Source organism: Bombina bombina, chromosome 1 (genome assembly GCF_027579735.1).
Source record: "Bombina bombina isolate aBomBom1 chromosome 1, aBomBom1.pri, whole genome shotgun sequence".
Lineage (NCBI taxonomy): Eukaryota > Metazoa > Chordata > Amphibia > Anura > Bombinatoridae > Bombina > Bombina bombina.
The window spans coordinates 668,801,501-668,826,372 of NC_069499.1; the positions used below are offsets into that span (position 1 = coordinate 668,801,501).

Sequence of the window (24,872 nt, forward strand, 5' to 3'; positions counted from 1 at the left end):
CATAAATGGCTCCCCTGTATAATGAGACTGAGCTTTCAAGAAGGGATCTGGAAATGTATGAGGAGGGAGGAGAATGGGAGTAGCTGCGGTGGGGGGGCGGAGTTCCGATTCTTGCCGAGGAGCCGAAGACCCGGAATTCTACAGGGTAACCATGGCATTTATGATACAACACCGGTGGGGAGGATGTTAGATAATGGGTTGCGTGCACGATCACATACGGATGACGTAGCATCCATGAAGGTGCCCAGCCCCCTTGTCAGTGTAAAATAGAAGATCTTTTAAATCAAAATAATAAAGGATGGATTTTTAAATTTTAAAAAGATGTATGTGTTTTGCATCCTAACACTAAAAGGATGTTAACACATTCATTAGTTACATTTCATTGATGTATAGTATTTAAGGTCCCTTTAAAGAGACATTAAACACAAATTGTAAACTGCTTGATAATATACCTGAATATATAAGAAGAATTTTGCAATGAATAATGAATAATATTTTGCCAAATGAACATAATGTTTTTTCAAGAATATTGCAAAGAATGCTTTTCCTATCATGATTGTTGATGCAAAACTGATCATTCACCTTAAATTTACAAATTACTACAGAGAAGTTGAGGGAGGAGGGGGGTAAACAAAAAGCCCACAGAAAAAGTGGAACAATCACACATTTCAGATGTATTTTACAGGGGAAAAAAGAAAAATAAATAATGAATGTATATTGCAATAATGTTTAAATTTCAATAATGAAACATGTTATGCTTTGTTGAAATGTTGAGTTTAATGGACCTTTAGATCCATTACAATCGGGCTGATTGACACCCCCTGCTAGCGGCCACAAATCTGCAGGGGGCAGCATTGCCCAAGCAGTTCGGGTGAACTGCTTGTGCAATGTTAAATGCTAACAGTGTATGCTGTCGGCATTCAGCGTATCATGTCGGACAGACATTGGTAAATCTACCCCAATATGTCTGTCAATATTGTTGGTTAACGTTTAAAGGGTCATGGACATAAAAGTTGAACGTTTATGATTTCGAGTATGCAATCAAAATATATTAATTGTATATTTAAATCCTGAAAAATGTAATTATAATTTAATTGTAAGTTCTGAATCCTGAATGTAAAGGGACTGTAAACACCTTGAGATTTGTATAGAAAATATTTAGTTATGCATAATAATACAACTTTGGATTACACTTTCAATTTTTGTTTTGCCCTCTTTCTAGGGTTGCAGGTATTTTAGCAGGTTGTGCAGTAAAATCTTCACAAAAACGCAGGACATTTAAAAGCCTCTGAGTGTTAAATGTAAAAGGCCCCCTATACCTCAATGCATTACAAATATAGAGCAGAAAAACGTGACAGGCAGTCAAATCTCTACTTGTTCCGTAAGTTACTGGCAACTAGAGTGCAGGACACTCTGAAATAGCCACTCACAATATTTTATAGGTGTTTTTGTATACATGGCCTAGATTCATTATAGCTCTGTTCAGCACTATTATATACTATGGGGCTGATTTATTATGCTGTGAATGCAGCAGTTTCCGCGCGAGCCTTTAGTTTTCTTAAGACCGCTGCTCGTCCTCCACCTCTGAGGCGGCGGAGAGCAATCATCCCGATCAGATACGATCGGATAATTGGCACCCCTGATTGGCCATGAAACTGCAGGGGGCGGCATTGCACAAGCATTTCACTAGAAATACTTGTGCAATGTTAAATGCCGACAACATATGCTGTCTGCATTTAATAATAATGTGTGCCCTCTGTGCGGAGGGTAGGGCACACATTAAATATGTATTTGTACAGTTACTTATGTATGTTTATTTAATCTGTACATCTAAAGCAATCTACAGCAAAAGCAAAAAAATGGGAATCACAACCTCAACATCTACAAAATGTTGTGTAGCAATCTCATTCTGTAAATGTTTGTTCCTAATTCACACTTGCAGTCGTGATTGTCATATTCAGTACAGTAGAAAGCACAACAATTGTGTTTTTAAAAGATGCAATTTACAATACCCATTAAAATAAATTGTGCAAAGACAAAACCTGTTAATGAAAAAATGACATACGTTAGATCGTGTCATCGTAAGACTATTGACACTAGATTACTGTGTACTTATCCCTCACAAAGGGGTTAAACATACAGTAGAAATACTACTCAGTAGTCGCAGAGCACTGCTAGTCCTGAGCAGAAAATGCAGCTGATCAATCAGCAGCGCTAGTTCCATATCCGAGTCGTGTGACTAGCGCTGCTGATTGGATCAGCTGCGTTTTCCATTCGGGACCAGCAGTACTTTGCGATTTCCAAGCATTATTTCTACTGTGTGTTTAACCCCTTACTCTAAAGTTGATAGTCTTAAAATGACATGCTCTAATGGATTAGAGAATGTATGTTTATTTTATTTTTTTACTATAATGGTCCTTTAATAGCGAAAACACATTTTTAGGAACTTTATTAGTGAAATCTCATTCTAGGCTGTGGGCTTTTAGCAGCTGAATCCAGTTTGGATTTTGAACATGTGAAAAGCACACTTCTATAACATAAGATTGGAATTAACCCCTATATTTCATTTCCTTTTCTTCCATCTCTGCATGGAAACTTTTCATTGAGATATCCTCTGAAATGTTCTAAAAAGAAATAAAATGCAGCACAATAATGTTTTTTTTTTCTATCTGGTATTTCTTGTGCAATAACAACAATAAATATGTCTCACATTGTTGTTCTAGAGAACTTTCTCAGAAAAGACTGAATAGATAAGACAGCTTTATTGAAGGTTTTGCACAAAATAACATGTACTGGAGAGGCAAGAGAGGCTGTTAGTGAATCCTGTGTTTAGCTTATTAATAAAGAATAAACAAGTCAGTGCCACTCACACAAAGACATTTGGACATACACAGTAACAATAGGGAGATACAGCGTGACTCAATGGTATAACGTATATGCAGCCCGCACCCCTACATCTTTGGCCTTGTCAAGCTCCCATCTGCAGCCTTAAACCCAAAATGTTTCTTTCATGATTCAGATAGAGAATATATTTTTGAACAACTTTCCAATTGACTTCTATTATGAAATTTGTTTTATTCTCTCAGTATCCTTTGTTGAAGGAGGAGCATTGCAGTAGAAGGAGCTATCTGAACACATTTGTAAGCCAATGACAAGAGGCACACATGTGCAACCACCAATCAGCAGCTAGCTCCCAGCTCTTGAGCTTACCTAGGTATGCTTTTCAACCAAGGATACCCATAGAACAAAGCACATTTAGATAATAGAATGAAATTGGAAAGGTGTGTAAAACTGTATGCTCTATCTGAACCATTTCATGTCCCTTTACAAACTAAAAGTCCTTCAATTCTTTGAAAGTGATTTTAATGTTAGCTGTGTAAACTCGTGTAAAGCAGCAGGTTATGATACATTCTTCAAGTCATTTTATTTTGATAAATAAATATTTGATGGATCATTTAAAAAGAGAGTTGGATAACACAAAGCTGGAAATCAGATGGTTAATTTAAGGATTGATTAAAATACTATTTAGTAGAATTTTACAGTGGGAATTATATCCAAGTAATAATATCAGACACCATGGGCTCTATTTAACAAGCTCCGTATGGAGCTTGATGGCCCCTGTTTCTGGCGAGTCTTCAGGCTCGCCAGAAACAGCAGTTTTGAAGCAGCGGTCACAAAGCCCGCTGCTCCATAACCAGTCCGCCTGCTCTGAGCAGGCGGACAGACATCGCCGCAAATCAACCCGATCGAGTACGATCGGGTTGATTGACACCCCCCTGCTGGCGGCCAATTGGCCGCGAGTCTGCAGGGGGTGGCGTTGCACCAGCAGCTCTTGTGAGCTGCTGGTGCAATGCTGAATACGGCGAGCATATTGCTCGCCGTATTCGGCGAGGTCAGTCGGACCTGATCCGCACTGTCAGATCAGGTCCGACAGACCTTGATAAATATGCCCCCATCTGTTTATTGGATCTTTTTATATATATGTGTGTGTTTACCATACGGTTTATTTTTGTATGGAAGGCCTAATAGCTGAATAAAATTAAGGGCTAGATCACAGTCATCCTTTACGGTGAGACAACTGGGTCTCTACATAGCAAGGAACTTGTAGCTATGACAAGTATGAAATCAAGATTGCACAAACTATCAGCGAGATTACGAGTTTTGCGGTAACAGAGGTGCGTTGCTAACGCTTCGTTTTTTCTCACCGTTCACCTAAAGTAACGCTGGTATTACAGGTTTTTTTAAACCTGGCGTTAGCCGCAAAAAGGTGAGCGTAGAGCAGAATTTAGCTCCACATCTCACCTCAATACCAGCGTTGCTTACGGTAGCGGTAAGCTGGCTAAACGTGCTCGTGCACGATTTCTCCATAGGAAACAATGGGGCTGAGATGGCTGAAAAAAAGTACCTAACACCTGCAAATAAGCAGCGTTCAGCTCCTAACGCAGCCCCATTGTTTCCTATGGGGAAATTAATTTTATGTCTACACCTAACACCCTAACATGAACCCCAAGTCTAAACACCCCTAATCGTACACTTATTAACCCCTAATCTGCCGCCCCCGCTATCGCTGACACCTACATTATAATTATTAACCCCTAATCTGCCGCTCCGGACACCGCCACCACCTACATTATACTTATGAACCCCTAATCTACTGTCCCCCAACATCACTGACACCTACATTATAGTTATTAACCCCTAATCTGCCCCCCCAACGTCGCTGACACCTACATTATAGTTATTAACCCCTAATCTGCCCCCCCAACGTCGCCGCAACTATATTAAATATATTAACCCCTAATCTGCCGGCCCCAACGTCGCCGCCACTATAATAAATTTATTAACCCCTAAACCTAAGTCTAACCCTAACCCTAACACCCCCTAACTTAAATATAATTTAAATACATCTAAATAAATTTACTACAATTAAATAAATTATTCCTAATTAAAACGAAATACTTATCTATAAAATAAACCCTAAGCTTGCTACAATGTAACTAATAGTTACATTGTAGCTAGCTTAGGGTTTATATTTATTTTACAGGCAACTTTGTATTTATTTTAACTAGGTACAATAGTTATTAAATAGTTATTAAATATTTAATAACTACCTAGCTCAAATAAGTACAAAAGTACCTGTAAAATAAACCCTAACCTAAGTTACAATTACACCTAACACTACACTATCATTAAACTAATTACCTAAACTACCTACAATTAATTACAATTAAATTAAATAAACTAAATTACGGAAAAAAAGCACTAAATTACAGAAAATAAAAAAAAAGGATTACAAGAATTTTAAACTAATTACATCTAATCTAATCCCCCTAATAAAATAAAAAAGCCCCCCAAAATAATAAATTTCCCTACCCTATACTAAATTACAAATAGCCCTTAAAAGGGCCTTTTGCGGGGCATTGCCCCAAAGTAATCAGCTCTTTCACCTGTAAAATAAAATACAATACCCCCCCAACATTAAAAACCACCACCCACACACCCAACCCTACTCTAAAACCCACCCAATCCCCCCTTAAAAAAACCTAACACTACCCCCTTGAAGATCACCCTACCTTGAGACGTCTTCACCCAGCCGGGCACAAGTGGACGTCCAGAGGGTCCGAAGTCTTCATCCTATCCGGCCAGAAGAGGACATCCAGACCGGCAGAAGGCTTCATCCAGGCGGCATCTTCTATCTTCATCCTTCCGGAGCGGAGCGGGTCCATCTTCAAGACATCCGACGCGGAGCATCCTCTTAATCCGACGGCCGACGACTGAATGACTGATCCTTTAAGTGATGTCATCCAAGATGGCGTCCCTTGAATTCCAATTGGCTGATAGAATCCTATCAGCCAATTGGAATTAAGGTAGGAAAAATCCTATTGACTGATGCAATCAGCCAATAGGATTGACCTCGCATAGGATTCTATCAGCCAATCGGAATTCAAGGGACGCCATCTTGGATGACGTCACTTAAAGGACCAGTCATTCAGTCATCGGCCGTCGGATGAAGAGGATGCTCCGCGTCGGATGTCTTGAAGATGGACCCGCTCCGCTCCGGAAGGATGAAGATAGAAGATACCGCCTGGATGAAGCCTTCTGCCGGTCTGGATGTCCTCTTCTGGCCGGATAGGATGAAGACTTCGGACCCTCTGGATGTCCACTTGTGCCCAGCTGGGTGAAGACGTCTCAAGGTAGGGTGATATTCAAGGGGGTAGTGTTAGGTTTTTTTAAGGGAGAATTGGGTGGGTTTTAGAGTAGGGTTGGGTGTTTGGGTGGTGGTTTTTAATGTTGGGGGTATTGCATTTTTTTCTACAGGTGAAAGAGCTGATTACTTTGGGGCAATGCCACGCAAAAGGCCGTTTTAATGGCTAGTTGTAATTTAGTATAGGGTAGGGAATTTTATTATTTTGGGGGGCTTTTTTATTTTATTTGGGGGATTAGATTAGGTGTAATTAGTTTAAAATTCTTGTAATTCTTTTTTTATTTTCTGTAATTTAGTGTTTTTTTTCCGTAATTTAGTTTATTTAATTTAATTGTAATTAATTGTAGGTAGTTTAGGTAATTAGTTTAATGATAGTGTAGTGTTAGGTGTAATTGTAACTTAGGTTAGGGTTTATTTTACAGGTACTTTTGTACTTATTTGAGCTAGGTAGTTATTAAATAGTTAATAACTATTTAATAACTATTGTACCTAGTTAAAATAAATACAAAGTTGCCTGTAAAATAAATATAAACCCTAAGATAGATACAAATGTAACTATTAGTTATATTGTAGCTAGCTTAGGGTTTATTTTATAGGTAAGTATTTAGTTTTAAATAGGAATAATTTATTTAATTGTAGTAATTTAATTTCGTTTTATTTAAATTATATTTAAGTTAGGGGGGTTAGGGTTAGATTTAGATTTAGGGGTTAATAAATTTAATATAGTAGCAGCGACGTTGGGGTCGGCAGATTACGGGTTAATAAATGTAGGTAGGTGTCAGCGATGTTAGGGATGGCAGATTAGGGGTTAATAAAATTTAACTAGTGTTTGCGAGGCGGGAGTGCAGCGGTTTAGGGGTTAATACAGTTATTAAAGTGATGGGGGGCTCAGTTTAGGGGTTAATAGGTAGTTTATGGGTGTTAGTGTACTTTTTAGCACTTTAGTTAAGTTTTATGTTACGGCGTTAGCCCATAAAACTCTTAACTACTCACTTTTATATGCGGTAGGAGTCTTGCCAGGAGAGGGTCTACCGCTCACTTTTTCAGGTGATCGTAATACCGGCGTTAGGCAAATCCCATTAAAAAGATAGGATACGCAATTGGCGTAAGGGGATTTGCGGTAAGCTAAAATCGCGGAAAAAAGTGAGCGGTAGACCCTTTCCTGCCTGACTCGTAATACCAGCGGGCGTTAAAAAGCAGCGTTGGGACCCCTCAACGCTGCTTTTTAAGGCTAACGCAAGACTCGTAATCTAGCCGTATATTACTTGCCACGTAAAGACAGTTCTCATGTAATAGTGATAGTGATTATAAAATAGTATTGTCAGCTACCTAGGCCTTCAGCTGATATATGAAAATGGTTACTGAGCCCTTTTTTTTTACACCAGCCTCAAGGCAACCTAAAACTAAATGTGAATGATCAAAAATAAATGAATCCTCCACATTGAATTAATGGGGCAGTCTAACTGAAAATTGTTATTGTTTATAAAGATAGATAATCCCATTTTTACCCATTCCCCAGTTTTGTATAACCAACACTGTTTTTACAAGCTTGCATTTTATCTAATCAGTGCTGTCTCCACAGGACTGAGCACTATGTTATCTATATGACAAATATGAATTAGCACTGCCTTGCTGTGAAAAACAAATGAAATGCACTGAGATAAGAGGTGGCCTGCAAGGGCTTGGAAACAGGAAGACGTGTATATATTAAGAAGTTATATAAAGTATTTTAATATAACAATGTTGGCTGTGAAAAGCTAGAGAATGGGTAGTAAAGGCATTATCTATCTTTTTTAACAATAAAAATGTTCAAGTAGACTGTCCCTTTAACTAAAAACCCTACAATATACAGATATTAAGAACCCTCCAATCTGTAGGAAATTAAAAATAAATCGTATTCTAATTGGTTACATCAGATTAACCAATAAAAATTGTGGTTAACAGATTCAACATCAAAACTCCAATTCTTTGGCCTAAATTCTCTATATATAGGGCGCAACCCAAAAGGCTCATTCTATGGTGATTACCAAACAATGAACAAACTGTGGCTGCTGACCAGAAGCAGCTAAATAAAAACTTCAAGAAAGGCAATTTAAAGGGTTAACTTTTTTTTACTTCATTGACATTTTTCAGTCGTTGGATTTCAGTGTTGGGGAGATTAGATTTAGGGGGGTTTGCAAGAAGGCAATCACAAATGGGCGGGGTGCGGGTATATATTGGTATGGCAATATGTCATTCAGTGTAGATTAAAGGGGGTTGCATAGGTAGGGATTATGTAAGAGGATGTTAAAGGAACATGAAACTCAACATTTTCAGATAGAACATGCAATTTTAACCATCTTCTAATTTACTTCTATAACCAAATTTACTTTGTTTTCTTGAATCCCTTGATGTAAAGCAGGGACCTCAGCTCAGGAGCGTGCACATGTCTGGAGCGATATATGGCAGCAGTTTTGCAAGAGCACTTGATGACAGCACCATTTTTGCCATGTAGTGCTCCAGACCCCTACCTAGGTATCTCTTCAAAACAGAATATCATGGGAACAAAGCAAATTTGATAATAGAAGTAAAATGGAAACTTTTTAAAAATTGTATGCTCTGAATCACAAAAGAAAATTTTTGGGTTTCATATCCCTTAAAGGGATATTACTAATGGGGGATTATACAGGACAGTTTTAGAGTCAAGGGAAATTGAGGTGGGGGTACCATGAAGGTAGACATTAAAGAAGCCACTAAGTTTAAATAAACTCAAGGATAAAGCGCTATATAAAGTGGAAGACACATGGTGAATTTTGAGAACCTCCCAGCAAAAGTCAGAAAATCTATTATTAAAAGGAAAGTGTTATGATTCGCCTATAATTCAGTGCAAATAAAAGTAATAAGACAAAACCTATGAGTACTTAAGCCTTTATAAACTTTGGTTTACGTTTTACCTTTGGGCCCTGGGAGACCTGGTTGGCCAGGAAATCCTGCTTGCCCGGGCTCACCAGGAAGACCTCGAGAACCAGGTGAGCCTGGAAAACCTAAACCAGGAGATCCACTCTCTCCACGACGTCCCTTTTCACCAGGGAAACCTGGGAAACCTTTATCACCACGGGCCCCAATGCCACCATCACCCTTGATGAGACCAGACAAAAAAGTTTTACTATAAGTCAAACATGACCATAAAGTCTTAAAAAAAGAAGAATGAGAATTAAACAATGCCAACGGTTCTGAACAAAACTTGCACATTTTTAAAAATGATTAAAATGTGTGTGTTTTTTTTTAAATTAAACTTACAGGTGGGCCTGCACGTCCTGGTAACCCTGGGAGCCCATCTCTGCCTGGCTTCCCTTGTAGTCCAGGAGCACCTCTAGGTCCTGAAGGACCTGGGTCTCCACGGGAACCTCTGCCAGATGGAAAGGTTGGTTCTCCTTTCTCTCCTTTAAATCCTGGACTGCCGGCATCACCTGGGACACCCTAGGAAAATAAGAATTAAAAGAACATTGATGCATGTCAAGATCATTGCTTTATAATAAGGCTTATTAGATTTTTGATAGTTTATTTTTGTTCTTAAGAATACAAAAGAAAATTAGATTTGACTTGATAACAGAAACCTTCATTACAAGGAGGAAAATAGGAAAGTAGCATAAAACTCCTTATAATGTCTCACAAAATATGGCAGGTTTTATAATGTTGTGAATATTTAAAGCAGACATCCTCAAACTTGGCCCTCCAGAGGTTTTGGAACTACATTTCCCATGATGCTCAGCCAGCATATCAGCTGGCTGACCATCATGGGAAATGTAGTTCCAAAACCTCTGGAGGGCCAAGTTTGAGGATGTCTGTTTTAAAGGATCCTTTTAAAAGGACATTAATCATTAAATAAATGATAGATATAATCTTATCAAATAAAATAATATGTAGATGTTTTAATATTGTTTTAAGCTATAGTTTCCTAAGTTTAAATGTATGTCATCTTAGCATATCTCCTCTGCTGCAGCCAATTAAGGACAGTTAAAAATTATTTTAGTAGAGTGACAATCTAAAAGTGATTTAAGTCCATTGAAGAATACGTACTGATCAATTACATATAAACTGTTCTATATGAGAATAGTGTAAGCCGATAGGTGCATTAACTGTAATGCATGTGTTTCCCTGTTCAAAGAACTTTTTCGCCAACATAGGGCCAGATTACAAACGGCACGCTATTTAGCCAGAAGTAAACTTGTAACATGCAGATTAGTGCATGAATTACAAGTTCAAAGCAAATGGTTTCCTTAATTATAGTAAAGAATGATTCATGTGTATCAATAACTGACCTGTAAATTGCAGTGGTGGTAGGGATATTCTACACAGATTCTGGAGTTGTTTATATCATACAAAAGGTTTAGGAAATATTTAACAGAATAAGTTTTCTTGTATTGCTAAAAAGTTGTATGCTGTAAAAGCTGTTTATGATAAAGTATCTATTCCAGCCATTATAGATTCTTGTTCTATACAGCTATCTTACTAATGATGACAGAAATTGAAGATGTTCACTAATATTAACATTCTATTTGAGTTTTTAATCTCTGTAAATGTTAATGGCTTCCACCGCTTTTTTAAACTATCACAGTACATGAAAGATAAGAACTTTTAGAACCCCTAAAAAATAAAACTACTTACAGGCTGACCAGGAGGTCCAACAGAACCTGTTCTCCCTGAATCACCCTTTTGTCCATTAAGACCAGGGAAACCGTCACTTCCTGGTAGACCGGGAAATCCTGGTGGTCCACGTCTTCCTTTGTTATTACTGCCTCCATCACATGCACAGTCACCATCAGAACCTAAAAAATAATATAACAGGTATTAACTCAACATGTTATAAATAGGTTTCGACCCATGAACAACATCTAAAGAACAGCTCACCCTTATGTCCCCTTGGCCCAATAGCACCAGGTGGCCCTCGTATTCCTGGTTGTCCTGGGAATCCAGGTTCTCCAATTTTAAAACTTTGTGGGTCTAAAAATACCAAAATGTGTAATTATGTATAGTAAAACATCTTTGCAATATAAATTTTTTTTATATTTCTCCCTGTCCTGTAATTTCGTTTTTCAATTCTGAGGACTGGAAGTACACATGCCAGGTTTTACAAGCCTATCCCTGTTACAAATCTGTCCCTGCACAGATTACAAGATAAGAAACTACAAAACAATAGAAATCTTGTAAACAAAATGACAGTGGTAAGCTATGTTAACTCCATGGGGCATATGTATCAAGCTCCAAATGGAGCTTGATTCCCCGTGTTTCTGGCGAGCCTGCAGGCTCGTCAGAAACAGCAGTTATGAAGCAGCGGTCACAAAGACCGCTGCTCCATAACCTGTCCGCCTGCTCTGAGCAGGCGGACACACATCGCCACAATACAACCCGATCGAGTATGATCGGGTTGATTGACATCCCCCTGCTGGCAGCCTATTGGCCGCGAGTCTGCAGGGGGCGGCGTTGCACCAGCAGCTCTTGTGAGCTGCTGGTGCGATGCTGAATACGGCGAGCATATTGCTCGCCGTATTCAGTGAGGTCTGGCGGACCTGATCCGCAGTGTTGGATCAGGTCCGCCAGACCTTGATAAATATGCCCCCATGGCTGGATTGGCTTCTCCAAATATGACAAGTGGTCGGTGGACTTAGGCTATTTTTGCAAGGCAGATGAAAAATATTGTAAATACAATATATTAACTGTCCCTTTATAAAAGCAACACTCTAATCTAGGCAAATACCTCTGCTTCTCAGTTTCTTATATATCACATTAAATGGATAAAAAACGTTTAGGCCATTTTAAGGGGAAAAACATGTTTTATGGAATTCAGCTTTTTTTTTAGAACACTGGTTTATAACATTTATTGCTATTGGCATGTTTAAAGAAATCTAAATGAAGATCTGTTCTCATAAGATTGATTAAAGGGACAGTAAAGTGAAAATTAAGCTTTCATGATTTCTCAACTCCAGTCCTCATGAACCTTAACAGGCCAAATAATAATTTAATCTTAACTAGAGCACAGGTGAAATAATCAGCTGATCAGTAACCATGGTTACTAACCTGCTCTCCCCATTCAGATGATTATTTCACCTGTGCTCTAGTTAAGATATAATGAATATCTGACCTGTTAAGGGTCCTGAGGACTGGAGTTGAGAAACACTGAGATAGAGCATGCACTTTTAACCAACTTTCCAATCTGCTTCTATTAATAACAGATTTGTTTTGTCCCTTTATAGTATCCTTTGTTGAAGAGCATAACTAGGTAGGCTCAGAAGCAAAAGTAGAAGAACTACTGGGGCCTAGCTGCTGATTGGTGGCTGCACATATATGCTTCTTGTCATTGTCTCACCAGATGGATAACAAGAGAAAGAAGCAAATTTAATAATAAACCAAATTTAAAAGTTGTTTAAAACTGCAATTATAGTTTTGCAAAATAAACCATTATAGCTCTCTTCTTCGTGAAATGTGATATATTTTATTCTGAAATGAGCTAAATAATCAGTAATTATTATTACCTCTGCTTCGTGGTCCTGGTGGACCAGGTGGACCAGTTGGTCCAGGTAAACCAGGCCTTCCAGGGGGTCCTGTTAGTCCAAATCCTGGTCTTCCTGTGGTTCCTCGTTCGCCTTTAAATCCTGGAACCCCTGGAAATCCTGGCAGTCCAGGAATACCTGAAAAAATAATTCAAATGTTACACAAAGTGACTTTATTGTGATAAATGGAACACAGATATTTTGAACAAACTGAAACAAGCAAAATAAACTTTAGTGACACAGCTGTGTTCTGCAATGTACAGCAGTGAACTGATCAGGAAAACTCAAGAGTCAGAAGATACATTCGTCAAAAACAGGAAAAATTCTTAGGAAAAAGCTAAATTTCATGCAAAATATATTTTAACTTAAAGTAGTTTAAATAGATTTTTAAACTAAAAGGAAATAAATGATTCTGCATGACTTTTCTCTGTTGGTGGTTATTAATAATATGCCTCCGTAGGTATGAAGAAAATATTTTTTAACAATAAAAGATCTTTGCCACCATTAGATTTGTTGTTTTAGCAATGTTTTAATGACCATCCATATTTATTTTATCCATATTTATTTTTCAGTCACTTTATTAAAGTGATGGTAAATCCAAGTGTTTAACAAAAGTGTAGTTTAAGTGATGAGATATTTTAAAAAGTGTGCTAAACTCAGCCTTTTTGTGCCATTGCACAGCGCTAAACTCAGCGTCTCCGGCCGCCCATAGCACATCACTTTTCTACCAATGGGGTGCCACTTGCACCTCTAAACCAATAGCCGTGCGTCCATACAGAACACTGTCAGTTGACACGCACGGCTATTGGTTCAGAGGTAGAAACGTCACATCATTAAAGGAGAGCGATATGCCGTGGGTGGCCAGAGCCACTGAATTTAGCACTGTGCAACGGCACAGAAAGGGTGAGTTTAGCACCAATTTTTTTACATATCTCAACTTGATTTTTAGTGATGGTAATTCCTAGCGTTTGTTAAATGTTTGGATTTACCATCACTTTAAGTTACAAACAGAAAATACAGGAAATATGTACACAAAATATATAAAAACACAATTTTCTGAAAAAGTCAGTTTTAGTGTGACCTCTCTTGACACTAAGCAAAGCTTGAACTCTATAATATTCAGGTCTAGACTCTGTGGAGGCCATTCCATGACTGTCAATGTTTTATCATCTCCAAATATGATTTCACTGCATTAGTAGTGTGCTTGGGATCATTACCATGCTGAAAAATAAAACCATTCCCAATCAAGCACTTTCAAGAAGGAATGGCATGATGAATTAAAATCTGTCTGTACCACTGGAAAAATGCAGCCCCAATCTAGCTCAGACCCTCCACTATTTTTCACTAAAGTCTGCAAGCACTCATTCTTCCATCTCTGCAACTCTTCATCTCACATATTGTCGACGATTGGACCCAAAATGTTCAAATTTGGATTTGTCACTCCATAATACTCTTTTCCTCTGATCTTCATTCCCATCTCTGTGAGCTTTAGCATATGTTAGCCTTTTCACCCTGTTCCCGAAAAAGTGGTTTCTTGGCTGCTACCCTTCCAAAAAGACCATTCCTGATCAAGATTCTTCGGACTGTAGAAGGGTAAGCATGGGATCCCGATGAAGCTGCCAGATGCTCAGCCAGGTCCTTCCTGAACGTTTTCCGTCCTCTCAAAGAAGAAACTTCTCATCAGATTTTGAAAGTTTTCTTTGCCTTCCTATACTTTTTTGTTCTTGACCTCACCTGATTCTTCAAATTTCTTTATACCAGCTTGAATACCACATCTTGAGTTTCCAGTTTGTTTGCTGATTTCCCTTTGAAACTGGTCTTGCTGATGCAAAAGTATGATTTTATGTCTGTCAAACATTGTGATCTTTGGTATTTTGAATTGAATGATGTGCTTGAAAGTTAGTCTTATTAGCAAGCTTCCAATTAATTAAACTCATACCACATGTGTATGTAATGCTCAAGCATGTCTTTCACAAACCTTGTGTGATAGAACTTTTTCACAGCAGTCATTTTGACATGAAATAGTAGGACAAATACAGGTGTTAGCAATGACATTATTAAGAGTTCCATTCCATTTAGGTTTGCGAGAGCCAGGTTCCTGTGATTGCTCAAGTGTAAGGGGAGGTCACACTAAATATTTGCAACTTTAGCCTATAGAAGCTGTGTTTTCTGATTTTTTTCTGTTTTTTAATACTGCACACAAATATCCTGTATTTTCTGATTGTATTCTAATAAAGAGACTGAGAAATAATTAGATATGGCCTTTATACCATTGCTAAAACAACAAATCTAATGGTGGCCTAAGACTTTTGCACAGTACTGTATATATATATATATATATATATATATATATATATATATATATATATATATATATATATATACAGGGAGAGCAGAATTATTAGGCAAGTTGTATTTTTGAGGATTAATTTTATTATTGAACAACAACCATGTTCTCAATGAACCCAAAAAACTCATTAATATCAAAGCTGAATATTTTTGGAAGTAGTTTTTAGTTTGTTTTTAGTTTTAGCTATTTTAGAGGGATATCTGTGTGTGCAGGTGACTATTACTGTGCATAATTATTAGGCAACTTAACAAAAAACAAATATATACCCATTTCAATTATTTATTTTTACCAGTGAAACCAATATAACATCTCAACATTCACAAATATACATTTCTGACATTCAAAAACAAAACAAAAACAAATCAGTGACCAATATAGCCACCTTTCTTTGCAAGGACACTCAAAAGCCTGCCATCCATGGATTCTGTCAGTGTTTTGATCTGTTCACCATCAACATTGCGTGCAGCAGCAACCACAGCCTCCCAGACACTGTTCAGAGAGGTGTACTGTTTTCCCTCCTTGTAAATCTCACATTTGATGATGGACCACAGGTTCTCAATGGGGTTCAGATCAGGTGAACAAGGAGGCCATGTCATTAGATTTTCTTCTTTTATACCCTTTCTTGCCAGCCACGCTGTGGAGTACTTGGACGCGTGTGATGGAGCATTGTCCTGCATGAAAATCATGTTTTTCTTGAAGGATGCAGACTTCTTCCTGTACCACTGCTTGAAGAAGGTGTCTTCCAGAAACTGGCAGTAGGACTGGGAGTTGAGCTTGACTCCATCCTCAACCCGAAAAGGCCCCACAAGCTCATCTTTGATGATACCAGCCCAAACCAGTACTCCACCTCCACCTTGCTGGCGTCTGAGTCGGACTGGAGCTCTCTGCCCTTTACCAATCCAGCCACGGGCCCATCCATCTGGCCCATCAAGACTCACTCTCATTTCATCAGTCCATAAAACCTTAGAAAAATCAGTCTTGAGATATTTCTTGGCCCAGTCTTGATGTTTCAGCTTGTGTGTCTTGTTCAGTGGTGGTCGTCTTTCAGCCTTTCTTACCTTGGCCATGTCTCTGAGTATTGCACACCTTGTGCTTTTGGGCACTCCAGTGATGTTGCAGCTCTGAAATATGGCCAAACTGGTGGCAAGTGGCATCTTGGCAGCTGCACGCTTGACTTTTCTCAGTTCATGGGCAGTTATTTTGCGCCTTGGTTTTTCCACACGCTTCTTGTGACCCTGTTGACTATTTTGAATGAAACGCTTGATTGTTCGATGATCACGCTTCAGAAGCTTTGCAATTTTAAGAGTGCTGCATCCCTCTGCAAGATATCTCACTATTTTTTACTTTTCTGAGCCTGTCAAGTCCTTCTTTTGACCCATTTTGCCAAAGGAAAGGAAGTTGCCTAATAATTATGCACACCTGATATAGGGTGTTGATGTCATTAGACCACACCCCTTCTCATTACAGAGATGCACATCACCTAATATGCTTAATTGGTAGTAGGCTTTCGAGCCTATACAGCTTGGAGTAAGACAACATGCATAAAGAGGATGATGTGGTTTAATTAAAATACTCATTTGCCTAATAATTCTGCACTCCCTGTAGAAAAACCCTGGTGCAGGCTGAAACATTGGATATGCTCACTGCAATAAAATATTGAGTTGAAATACAAAAACCGAGTCTTCATGAATTAACTATTTGAATACAAGGACTTGGTGAATATAATTTTTGGAGTGCCTATTCCATTTGAGTCATATATATATATACAGGGAGTGCAGAATTATTAGGCAAATGAGTATTTTGACCACATCATCCTCTTTATGCATGTTGTCTTACTCCAAGCTGTATAGGCTCGAAAGCCTACTACCAATTAAGCATATTAGGTGATGTGCATCTCTGTAATGAGAAGGGGTGTGGTCTAATGACATCAACACCCTATATCAGGTGTGCATAATTATTAGGCAACTTCCTTTCCTTTGGCAAAATGGGCCAAAAGAAGGACTTGACAGGCTCAGAAAAGTCAAAAATAGTGAGATATCTTGCAGAGGGATGCAGCACTCTTAAAATTGCAAAGCTTCTGAAGCGTGATCATCGAACAATCAAGCGTTTCATTCAAAATAGTCAACAGGGTCGCAAGAAGCGTGTGGAAAAACCAAGGCGCAAAATAACTGCCCATGAACTGAGAAAAGTCAAGCGTGCAGCTGCCAAGATGCCACTTGCCACCAGTTTGGCCATATTTCAGAGCTGCAACATCACTGGAGTGCCCAAAAGCACAAGGTGTGTAATACTCAGAGAAATGGCCAAGGTAAGAAAGGCTGAAAGACGACCACCACTGAACAAGACACACAAGCTGAAACGTCAAGACTGGGCCAAGAAACATCTCAAGACTGATTTTTCTAAGGTTTTATGGACTGATGAAATGAGAGTGAGTCTTGATGGGCCAGATGGATGGGCCCGTGGCTGGATTGGTAAAGGGCAGAGAGCTCCAGTCTGACTCAGACGCCAGCAAGGTGGAGGTGGAGTACTGGTTTGGGCTGGTATCATCAAAGATGAGCTTGTGGTGCCTTTTCGGGTTGAGGATGGAGTCAAGCTCAACTCCCAGTCCTACTGCCAGTTTCTGGAAGACACCTTCTTCAAGCAGTGGTAGAGGAAGAAGTCTGCATCCTTCAAGAAAAACATGATTTTCATGCAGGACAATGCTCCATCACACGCGTCCAAGTACTCCACAGCGTGGCTGGCAAGAAAGGGTATAAAAGAAGAAAATCTAATGACATGGCCTCCTTGTTCACCTGATCTGAACCCCATTGAGAACCTTTGGTCCATCATCAAATGTGAGATTTACAAGGAGGGAAAACAGTACACCTCTCTGAACAGTATCTGGGAGGCTGTGGTTGCTGCTGCACGCAATGTTGATAGTGAACAGATCAAAACACTGACAGAATCCATGGATGGCAGGCTTTTGAGTGTCCTTGCAAAGAAAGGTGGCTATATTGGTCACTGATTTGTTTTTGTTTTGTTTTTGAATGTCAGAAATGTATATTTGTGAATGTTGAGATGTTATATTGGTTTCACTGGTAAAAATAAATAATTGAAATGGGTATATATTTGTTTTTTGTTAAGTTATCTAATAATTATGCACAGTAATAGTCACCTGCACACACAGATATCCCCCTAAAATAGCTATAACTAAAAACAAACTAAAAACTTCTTCCAAAACTATTCAGCTTTGATATTAATGAGTTTTTTGGGTTCATTGAGAACATGGTTGTTGTTCAATAATAAAATTAATCCTCAAAAATACAACTTGCCTAATAATTCTGCACTCCCTGTATATATATATATAGTCCATGCTGAAGCTGCATTATTCACCCTAGTTGTAATATCCCTTAAAAAGACAAAGTACATGTTTGCATTATAATTTACTGCTTTTCTCTAGGTATAATAAAGCATTGTAAGTTTGTTTAATGTATTGAGTTGTGTAAATGTATTTGAGATATTTCTGGTCTTTCTGAAGTGTGAACATCTGATATTTATTACTTGCAGTAATACTATTAGATTTCTTCTTATTAATTAATCAGAAAGGAGCAGAGTGTATATCTAACAAACTGTTTTCTATATATAAAAAAGAAGATTTTATGCACATGTAAAAAAAGCATGAAACACATAAACCTTCTTTTTAATAGCAGTGCTTTTCTTTGCATGGAAAATAACTATTTGCAGGTTTCTCAAACCAATTAAATAAATAAACAAAAACTATTTTTTTATAAGCCAGTATCTATTTAGTATGGTAAGTAGATTCAAAATAGATATAACACACTATAAGCTTCAGGCAGTTAGACAATTATCTTAAATAACTGATCGTCTGCTAAGTTCTGTTTAGTGCAGCGTCTTTGCCATGGCTTGAAAAACTTGAAGCTAAAATGTAGACATGGTAATACACTGATTTTTTTCAATGGATGAGAGGAATGTGTTATTAGCAGAAAGAACTGGGTTTTAACAGTACACTGATTACAATGATAGTGAAAACAGGTTAAAGAACACAGAAACACAGCCGTTTTATCTGTATATGATTGAAAAAATGTTATCAGTGTCAGGTGCTCCCCTGTTGACCTCGCGTTTCCATGGGAAACAGCTCAAATCTTGCTACAGTTTCAGATTCTGCCCCTCTTATTATATAATTCAGAGAGGTCTGCCCTTAGGAAGTAAAAAAACATAATTTATGTAAGAACTTACCTGATAAATTCATTTCTTTCATATTAGCAAGAGTCCATGAGCTAGTGACGTATGGGATATACATTCCTACCAGGAGGGGCAAAGTTTCCCAAACCTTAAAATGCCTATAAATACACCCCTCACCACACCCACAAATCAGTTTAACGAATAGCCAAGAAGTGGGGTGATAAGAAAAAAGTGCGAAAGCATAAAAAATAAGGAATTGGAATAATTGTGCTTTATACAAAAAAATCATAACCACCACAAAAAAGGGTGGGCCTCATGGACTCTTGCTAATATGAAAGAAATGAATTTATCAGGTAAGTTCTTACATAAATTATGTTTTCTTTCATGTAATTAGCAAGAGTCCATGAGCTAGTGACGTATGGGATAATGACTACCCAAGATGTGGATCTTTCCACGCAAGAGTCACTAGAGAGGGAGGGATAAAATAAAGACAGCCAATTCCTGCTGAAAATAATCCACACCCAAAATAAAGTTTAAATGAAAACATAAGCAGAAGATTCAAACTGAAACAGCTGCCTGAAGTACTTTTCTACCAAAAACTGCTTCAGAAGAAGAAAACACATCAAAATGGTAGAATTTAGTAAAAGTATGCAAAGAAGACCAAGTTGCTGCTTTGCAAATCTGATCAACCGAAGCTTCATTCCTAAACGCCCAGGAAGTAGAAACTGACCTAGTAGAATGAGCTGTAATCCTCTGAGGCGGAGTTTTACCCGACTCAACATAGGCATGATGAATTAAAGATTTCAACCAAGATGCCAAAGAAATGGCAGAAGCTTTCTGGCCTTTTCTAGAACCGGAAAAGATGACAAATAGACTAGAAGTCTTTCGGAAAGTCTTAGTAGCTTCAACATAATATTTCAAAGCTCTAACAACATCCAAAGAATGCAATGATTTCTCCTTAGAATTCTTAGGATTAGGGCATAATGAAGGAACTACAATTTCTCTACTAATGTTGTTGGAATTCACAACCTTAGGTAAAAATTCAAAAGAAGTTCGCAACACTGCCTTATCCTGATGAAAAATCAGAAAAGGAGACTCACAAGAAAGAGCAGACAATTCAGAGACTCTTCTGGCAGAAGAGATGGCCAAAAGGAACAAAACTTTCCAAGAAAGTAATTTAATGTCCAATGAATGCATAGGTTCAAACGGAGGAGCTTGAAGAGCCCCCAGAACCAAATTCAAACTCCAAGGAGGAGAAATTGACTTAATGACAGGTTTTATACGAACCAAGGCTTGTACAAAACAATGAATATCAGGAAGATTAGCAATCTTTCTGTGAAAAAGAACAGAAAGAGCAGAGATTTGACCTTTCAAGGAACTTGCGGACCAACCTTTATCTAAACCATCCTGAAGAAACTGTAAAATTCTCGGAATTCTAAAAGAATGCCAGGAAAAATGATGAGAAAGACACCAAGAAATATAAGTCTTCCAGGCTCTATAATATATCTCTCTAGATACAGATTTACGAGCCTGTAACATAGTATTAATCACAGAGTAAGAGAAACCTCTTTGACCAAGAATCAAGCGTTCAATCTCCATACCTTTAAATTTAAGGATTTGAGATCCTGATGGAAAAAAGGACCTTGCGACAGAAGGTCTGGTCTTAACGGAAGAGTCCACGGTTGGCAAGAGGCCATTCGGACAAGATCCGCATACCAAAACCTGTGAGGCCATGCTGGAGCTACCAGCAGAACAAACGAGCATTCCTTCAGAACCTTGGAGATTACTCTTGGAAGAAGAACTAGAGGCGGAAAGATATAGGCAGGATGATACTTCCAAGGAAGTGATAATGCATCCACTGCCTCCGCCTGAGGATCCCGGGATCTGGACAGATACCTGGGAAGTTTCTTGTTTAGATGAGAAGCCATCAGATCTATTTCTGGAAGTTCCCACATTTGAACAATCTGAAGAAATACCTCTGGGTGAAGAGACCATTCGCCCGGATGCAACGTTTGGCGACTGAGATAATCCGCTTCCCAATTGTCTATTCCTGGAATATGAACCGCAGAGATTAGACAGGAGCTGGATTCCGCCCAAACCAGAATTCAAGATACTTCTTTCATAGCCAGAGGACTGTGAGTCCCTCCTTGATGATTGATGTATGCCACAGTTGTAACATTGTCTGTCTGAAAACAAATGAACGATTCTCTCTTCAGAAGAGGCCAAGACTGAAGAGCTCTGAAAATTGCACGGAGTTCCAAAATATTGATCGGTAATCTCACCTCCTGAGATTCCCAAACCCCTTGTGCTGTCAGAGACCCCCACACAGCTCCCCAACCTGTAAGACTTGCATCTGTTGAAATTACAGTCCAGGTCGGAAGAACAAAAGAAGCCCCCTGAACTAAACGATGGTGATCTGTCCACCACGTCAGAGAGTGTCGTACAATCGGTTTTAAAGATATTAATTGAGATATCTTTGTGTAATCCCTGCACCATTGGTTCAGCATACAGAGCTGAAGAGGTCGCATGTGAAAACGAGCAAAGGGGATCGCGTCCGATGCAGCAGTCATAAGACCTAGAATTTCCATGCATAAGGCTACCAAAGGGAATGATTGTGACTGAAGGTTTTGACAAGCTGAAATCAATTTTAGACGTCTCTTGTCTGTCAAAGACAGAGTCATGGACACTGAATCTATCTGGAAACCCAAAAAGGTTACCCTTGTCTGAGGAATCAATGAACTTTTTAGTGAATTGATCCTCCAACCATGATTTTGAAGAAACAACAAAAGTCGATTCGTATGAAATTCTGCTAAATGTGAAGACTGAGCAAGTACCAAGATATCGTCCAAATAAGGAAATACCACAATACCCTGTTCTCTGATTACAGATAGAAGGGCCCCGAGAACCTTTGTAAAAATTCTTGGAGCTGTTGCTAGGCCAAACGGCAGAGCCACAAACTGGTAATGATTGTCTAGGAAAGAGAATCTCAGAAACTGATAGTGAGCTGGATGAATCGGAATATGCAGATATGCATCCTGTAAATCTATTGTAGACATATAATGCCCTTGCTGAACAAAAGGCAGGATAGTCCTTACAGTTACCATTTTGAATGTTGGTATCCTTACATAACGATTCAATATTTTTAGATCCAGAACTGGTCTGAAGGAATTCTCCTTCTTTGGTACAATGAAGAGATTCGAATAAAACCCCAGCCCCTGTTCCAGAACTGGAACTGGCATAATTACTCCAGCCAACTCTAGATCTGAAACACATTTCAGAAATGCTTGAGCTTTCGCTGGGTTTACTGGGACACGGGAAAGAAAGAATCTCTTTGCAGGAGGTCTTATCTTGAAAACAATTCTGTACCCTTCTGAAATAATGTTCTGAATCCAAAGATTGTGAACAGAATTGATCCAAATTTCTTTGAAAAACGTAATCTGCCCCCTACCAGCTGAGCTGGAATGAGGGCCGCACCTTCATGTGGACTTAGAAGCTGGCTTTGCTTTTCTAGACGGCTTGGATTTATTCCAGACTGGAGATGGTTTCCAAACTGAAACTGCTCCTGAGGATGAAGGATCAGGCTTTTGTTCTTTGTTGAAACGAAAGGAACGAAAACGATTATTAGCCCTGTTTTTACACTTAGATTTTTTATCCTGTGGTAAAAAAGTTCCTTTCCCACCAGTAACAGTTGAGATAATAGAATCCAACTGAGAACCAAATAATTTATTACCCTGGAAAGAAAGGGAAAGTAGAGTCGATTTAGAAGACATATCAGCATTCCAAGTTTTAAGCCATAAAGCTCTTCTAGCTAAAATAGCTAGAGACATAAACCTGACATCAACTCTATAGCCCCATCAACTTTAGGGATTTTGTCCCAAAACTCTAATCTGTCAGACGGCACAGGATATAATTGCTTAAAACGTTTAGAAGGAGTAAATGAATTACCCAAATTATTCCATTCCCTGGAAATTACTTCAGAAATAGCACCAGGAACTGGAAAAACTTCTGGAATAACTACAGGAGATTTAAAGACCTTGTCTAAACGTTTAGATTTAGTATCAAGAGGACCAGAATCCTCAATTTCTAATGCAATTAGGACTTCTTTAAGTAAAGAACGAATAAATTCCATTTTAAATAAATATGAAGATTTATCAGCATCAACCTCTGAAACAGAATCCTCTGAACCAGAAGAATCATTAGAATCAGAATGATGATGTTCATTTAAAAATTCATCTGGATAAAGAGAAGTTTTAAAAGACTTTTTATGTTTACTAGAAGGAGGAATAACAGACATAGCCTTCTTAATAGATTCAGAAACAAAATCTCTTATGTTATCAGGAACACTCTGAACATTAGATGTTGATGGAACTGCAACAGGTAATGGTATTTTACTAAAGGAAATATTTTCTGCATTAACAAGTTTGTCATGACATTTAATACAAACAACAGCTGGAGGAACAGCTACCAAAAGTTTACAGCAGATACACTTAGCTTTGGTAGTTCCAGCACCAGACAGCGATTTTCCTGAAGTATCTTCTGACTCAGATGCAACATGAGACATCTTGCAATATGTAAGAGAAAAAACAACATATAAAGCAAAATTGATCAAATTCCTTAAATGACAGTTTCAGGAATGGGAAAAAATGCCAAAGAACAAGCTTCTAGCAACCAGAAGCAATGAAAAATGAGACTTAAATAATGTGGAGACAAAAGCGACGCCCATATTTTTTTAGCGCCAAATAAGACGCCCACATTATTTGGCGCCTAAATGCTTTTGGCGCCAAAAATGACGCCACATCCGGAACGCCGACATTTTTGGCGCAAAAGAACGTCAAAAAATGACGCAACATCCGGCGACACGTATGACGCCGGAAACAGAAAAGATTTTTTGCGCCAAAAAAGTATGCGCCAAGAATGACGCAATAAAATGAAGCATTTTCAGCCCCCGCGAGCCTAACAGCCCACAGGGAAAAAGTCAAATTTTTTAAGGTAAGAAAAAATGATTGATTCAAATGCATTATCCCAAATATGAAACTGACTGTCTGAAAATAAGGAATGTTGAACATCCTGAGTCAAGGCAAATAAATGTTTGAATACATATATTTAGAACTTTATAAAAAAAGCGCCCAAACATAGCTTAGAGTGTCACAGAAAATAAGACTTACTTACCCCAGGACACTCGTCTACATGTTGTAGAAAGCCAAACCAGTACTGAAACGAAAATCAGCAGAGGTAATGGTATATATATAAGAGTATATCGTCGATCTGAAAAGGGAGGTAAGAGATGAATCTCTACGACCGATAACAGAGAACCTATGAAATAGACCCCGTAGAAGGAGATCATTGCATTCAAATAGGCAATACTCTCCTCACATCCCTCTGACATTCACTGCACGCTGAGAGGAAAACCGGGCTCCAACCTGTTGCGGAGCGCATATCAACGTAGAATCTAGCACAAACTTACTTCACCACCTCCATAGGAGGCAAAGTTTGTAAAAACTGATTTGTGGGTGTGGTGAGGGGTGTATTTATAGGCATTTTAAGGTTTGGGAAACTTTGCCCCTCCTGGTAGGAATGTATATCCCATACGTCACTAGCTCATGGACTC

The 24,872-nt window shown here is 38.5% G+C and overlaps 1 protein-coding gene across 2 annotated transcripts in view; it reads right to left on the bottom strand.

Annotated features, from left to right (window-relative positions):
- COL4A6 (collagen type IV alpha 6 chain) overlaps window positions 1–24,872 on the bottom strand; it is a 377,060-nt gene that overhangs the window by 94,919 nt on the left and 257,269 nt on the right. For both annotated transcript variants that reach the window (XM_053699142.1, XM_053699141.1), the window contains exons 20-24: window positions 12,718–12,873; window positions 11,096–11,188; window positions 10,853–11,013; window positions 9,485–9,664; window positions 9,139–9,322 (exon numbers count right to left, since the gene is read on the bottom strand). In XM_053699142.1, the coding sequence (XP_053555117.1) occupies window positions 9,139–9,322; window positions 9,485–9,664; window positions 10,853–11,013; window positions 11,096–11,188; window positions 12,718–12,873 (774 nt within the window). The remainder of the gene's footprint in view (window positions 1–9,138; window positions 9,323–9,484; window positions 9,665–10,852; window positions 11,014–11,095; window positions 11,189–12,717; window positions 12,874–24,872) is intronic.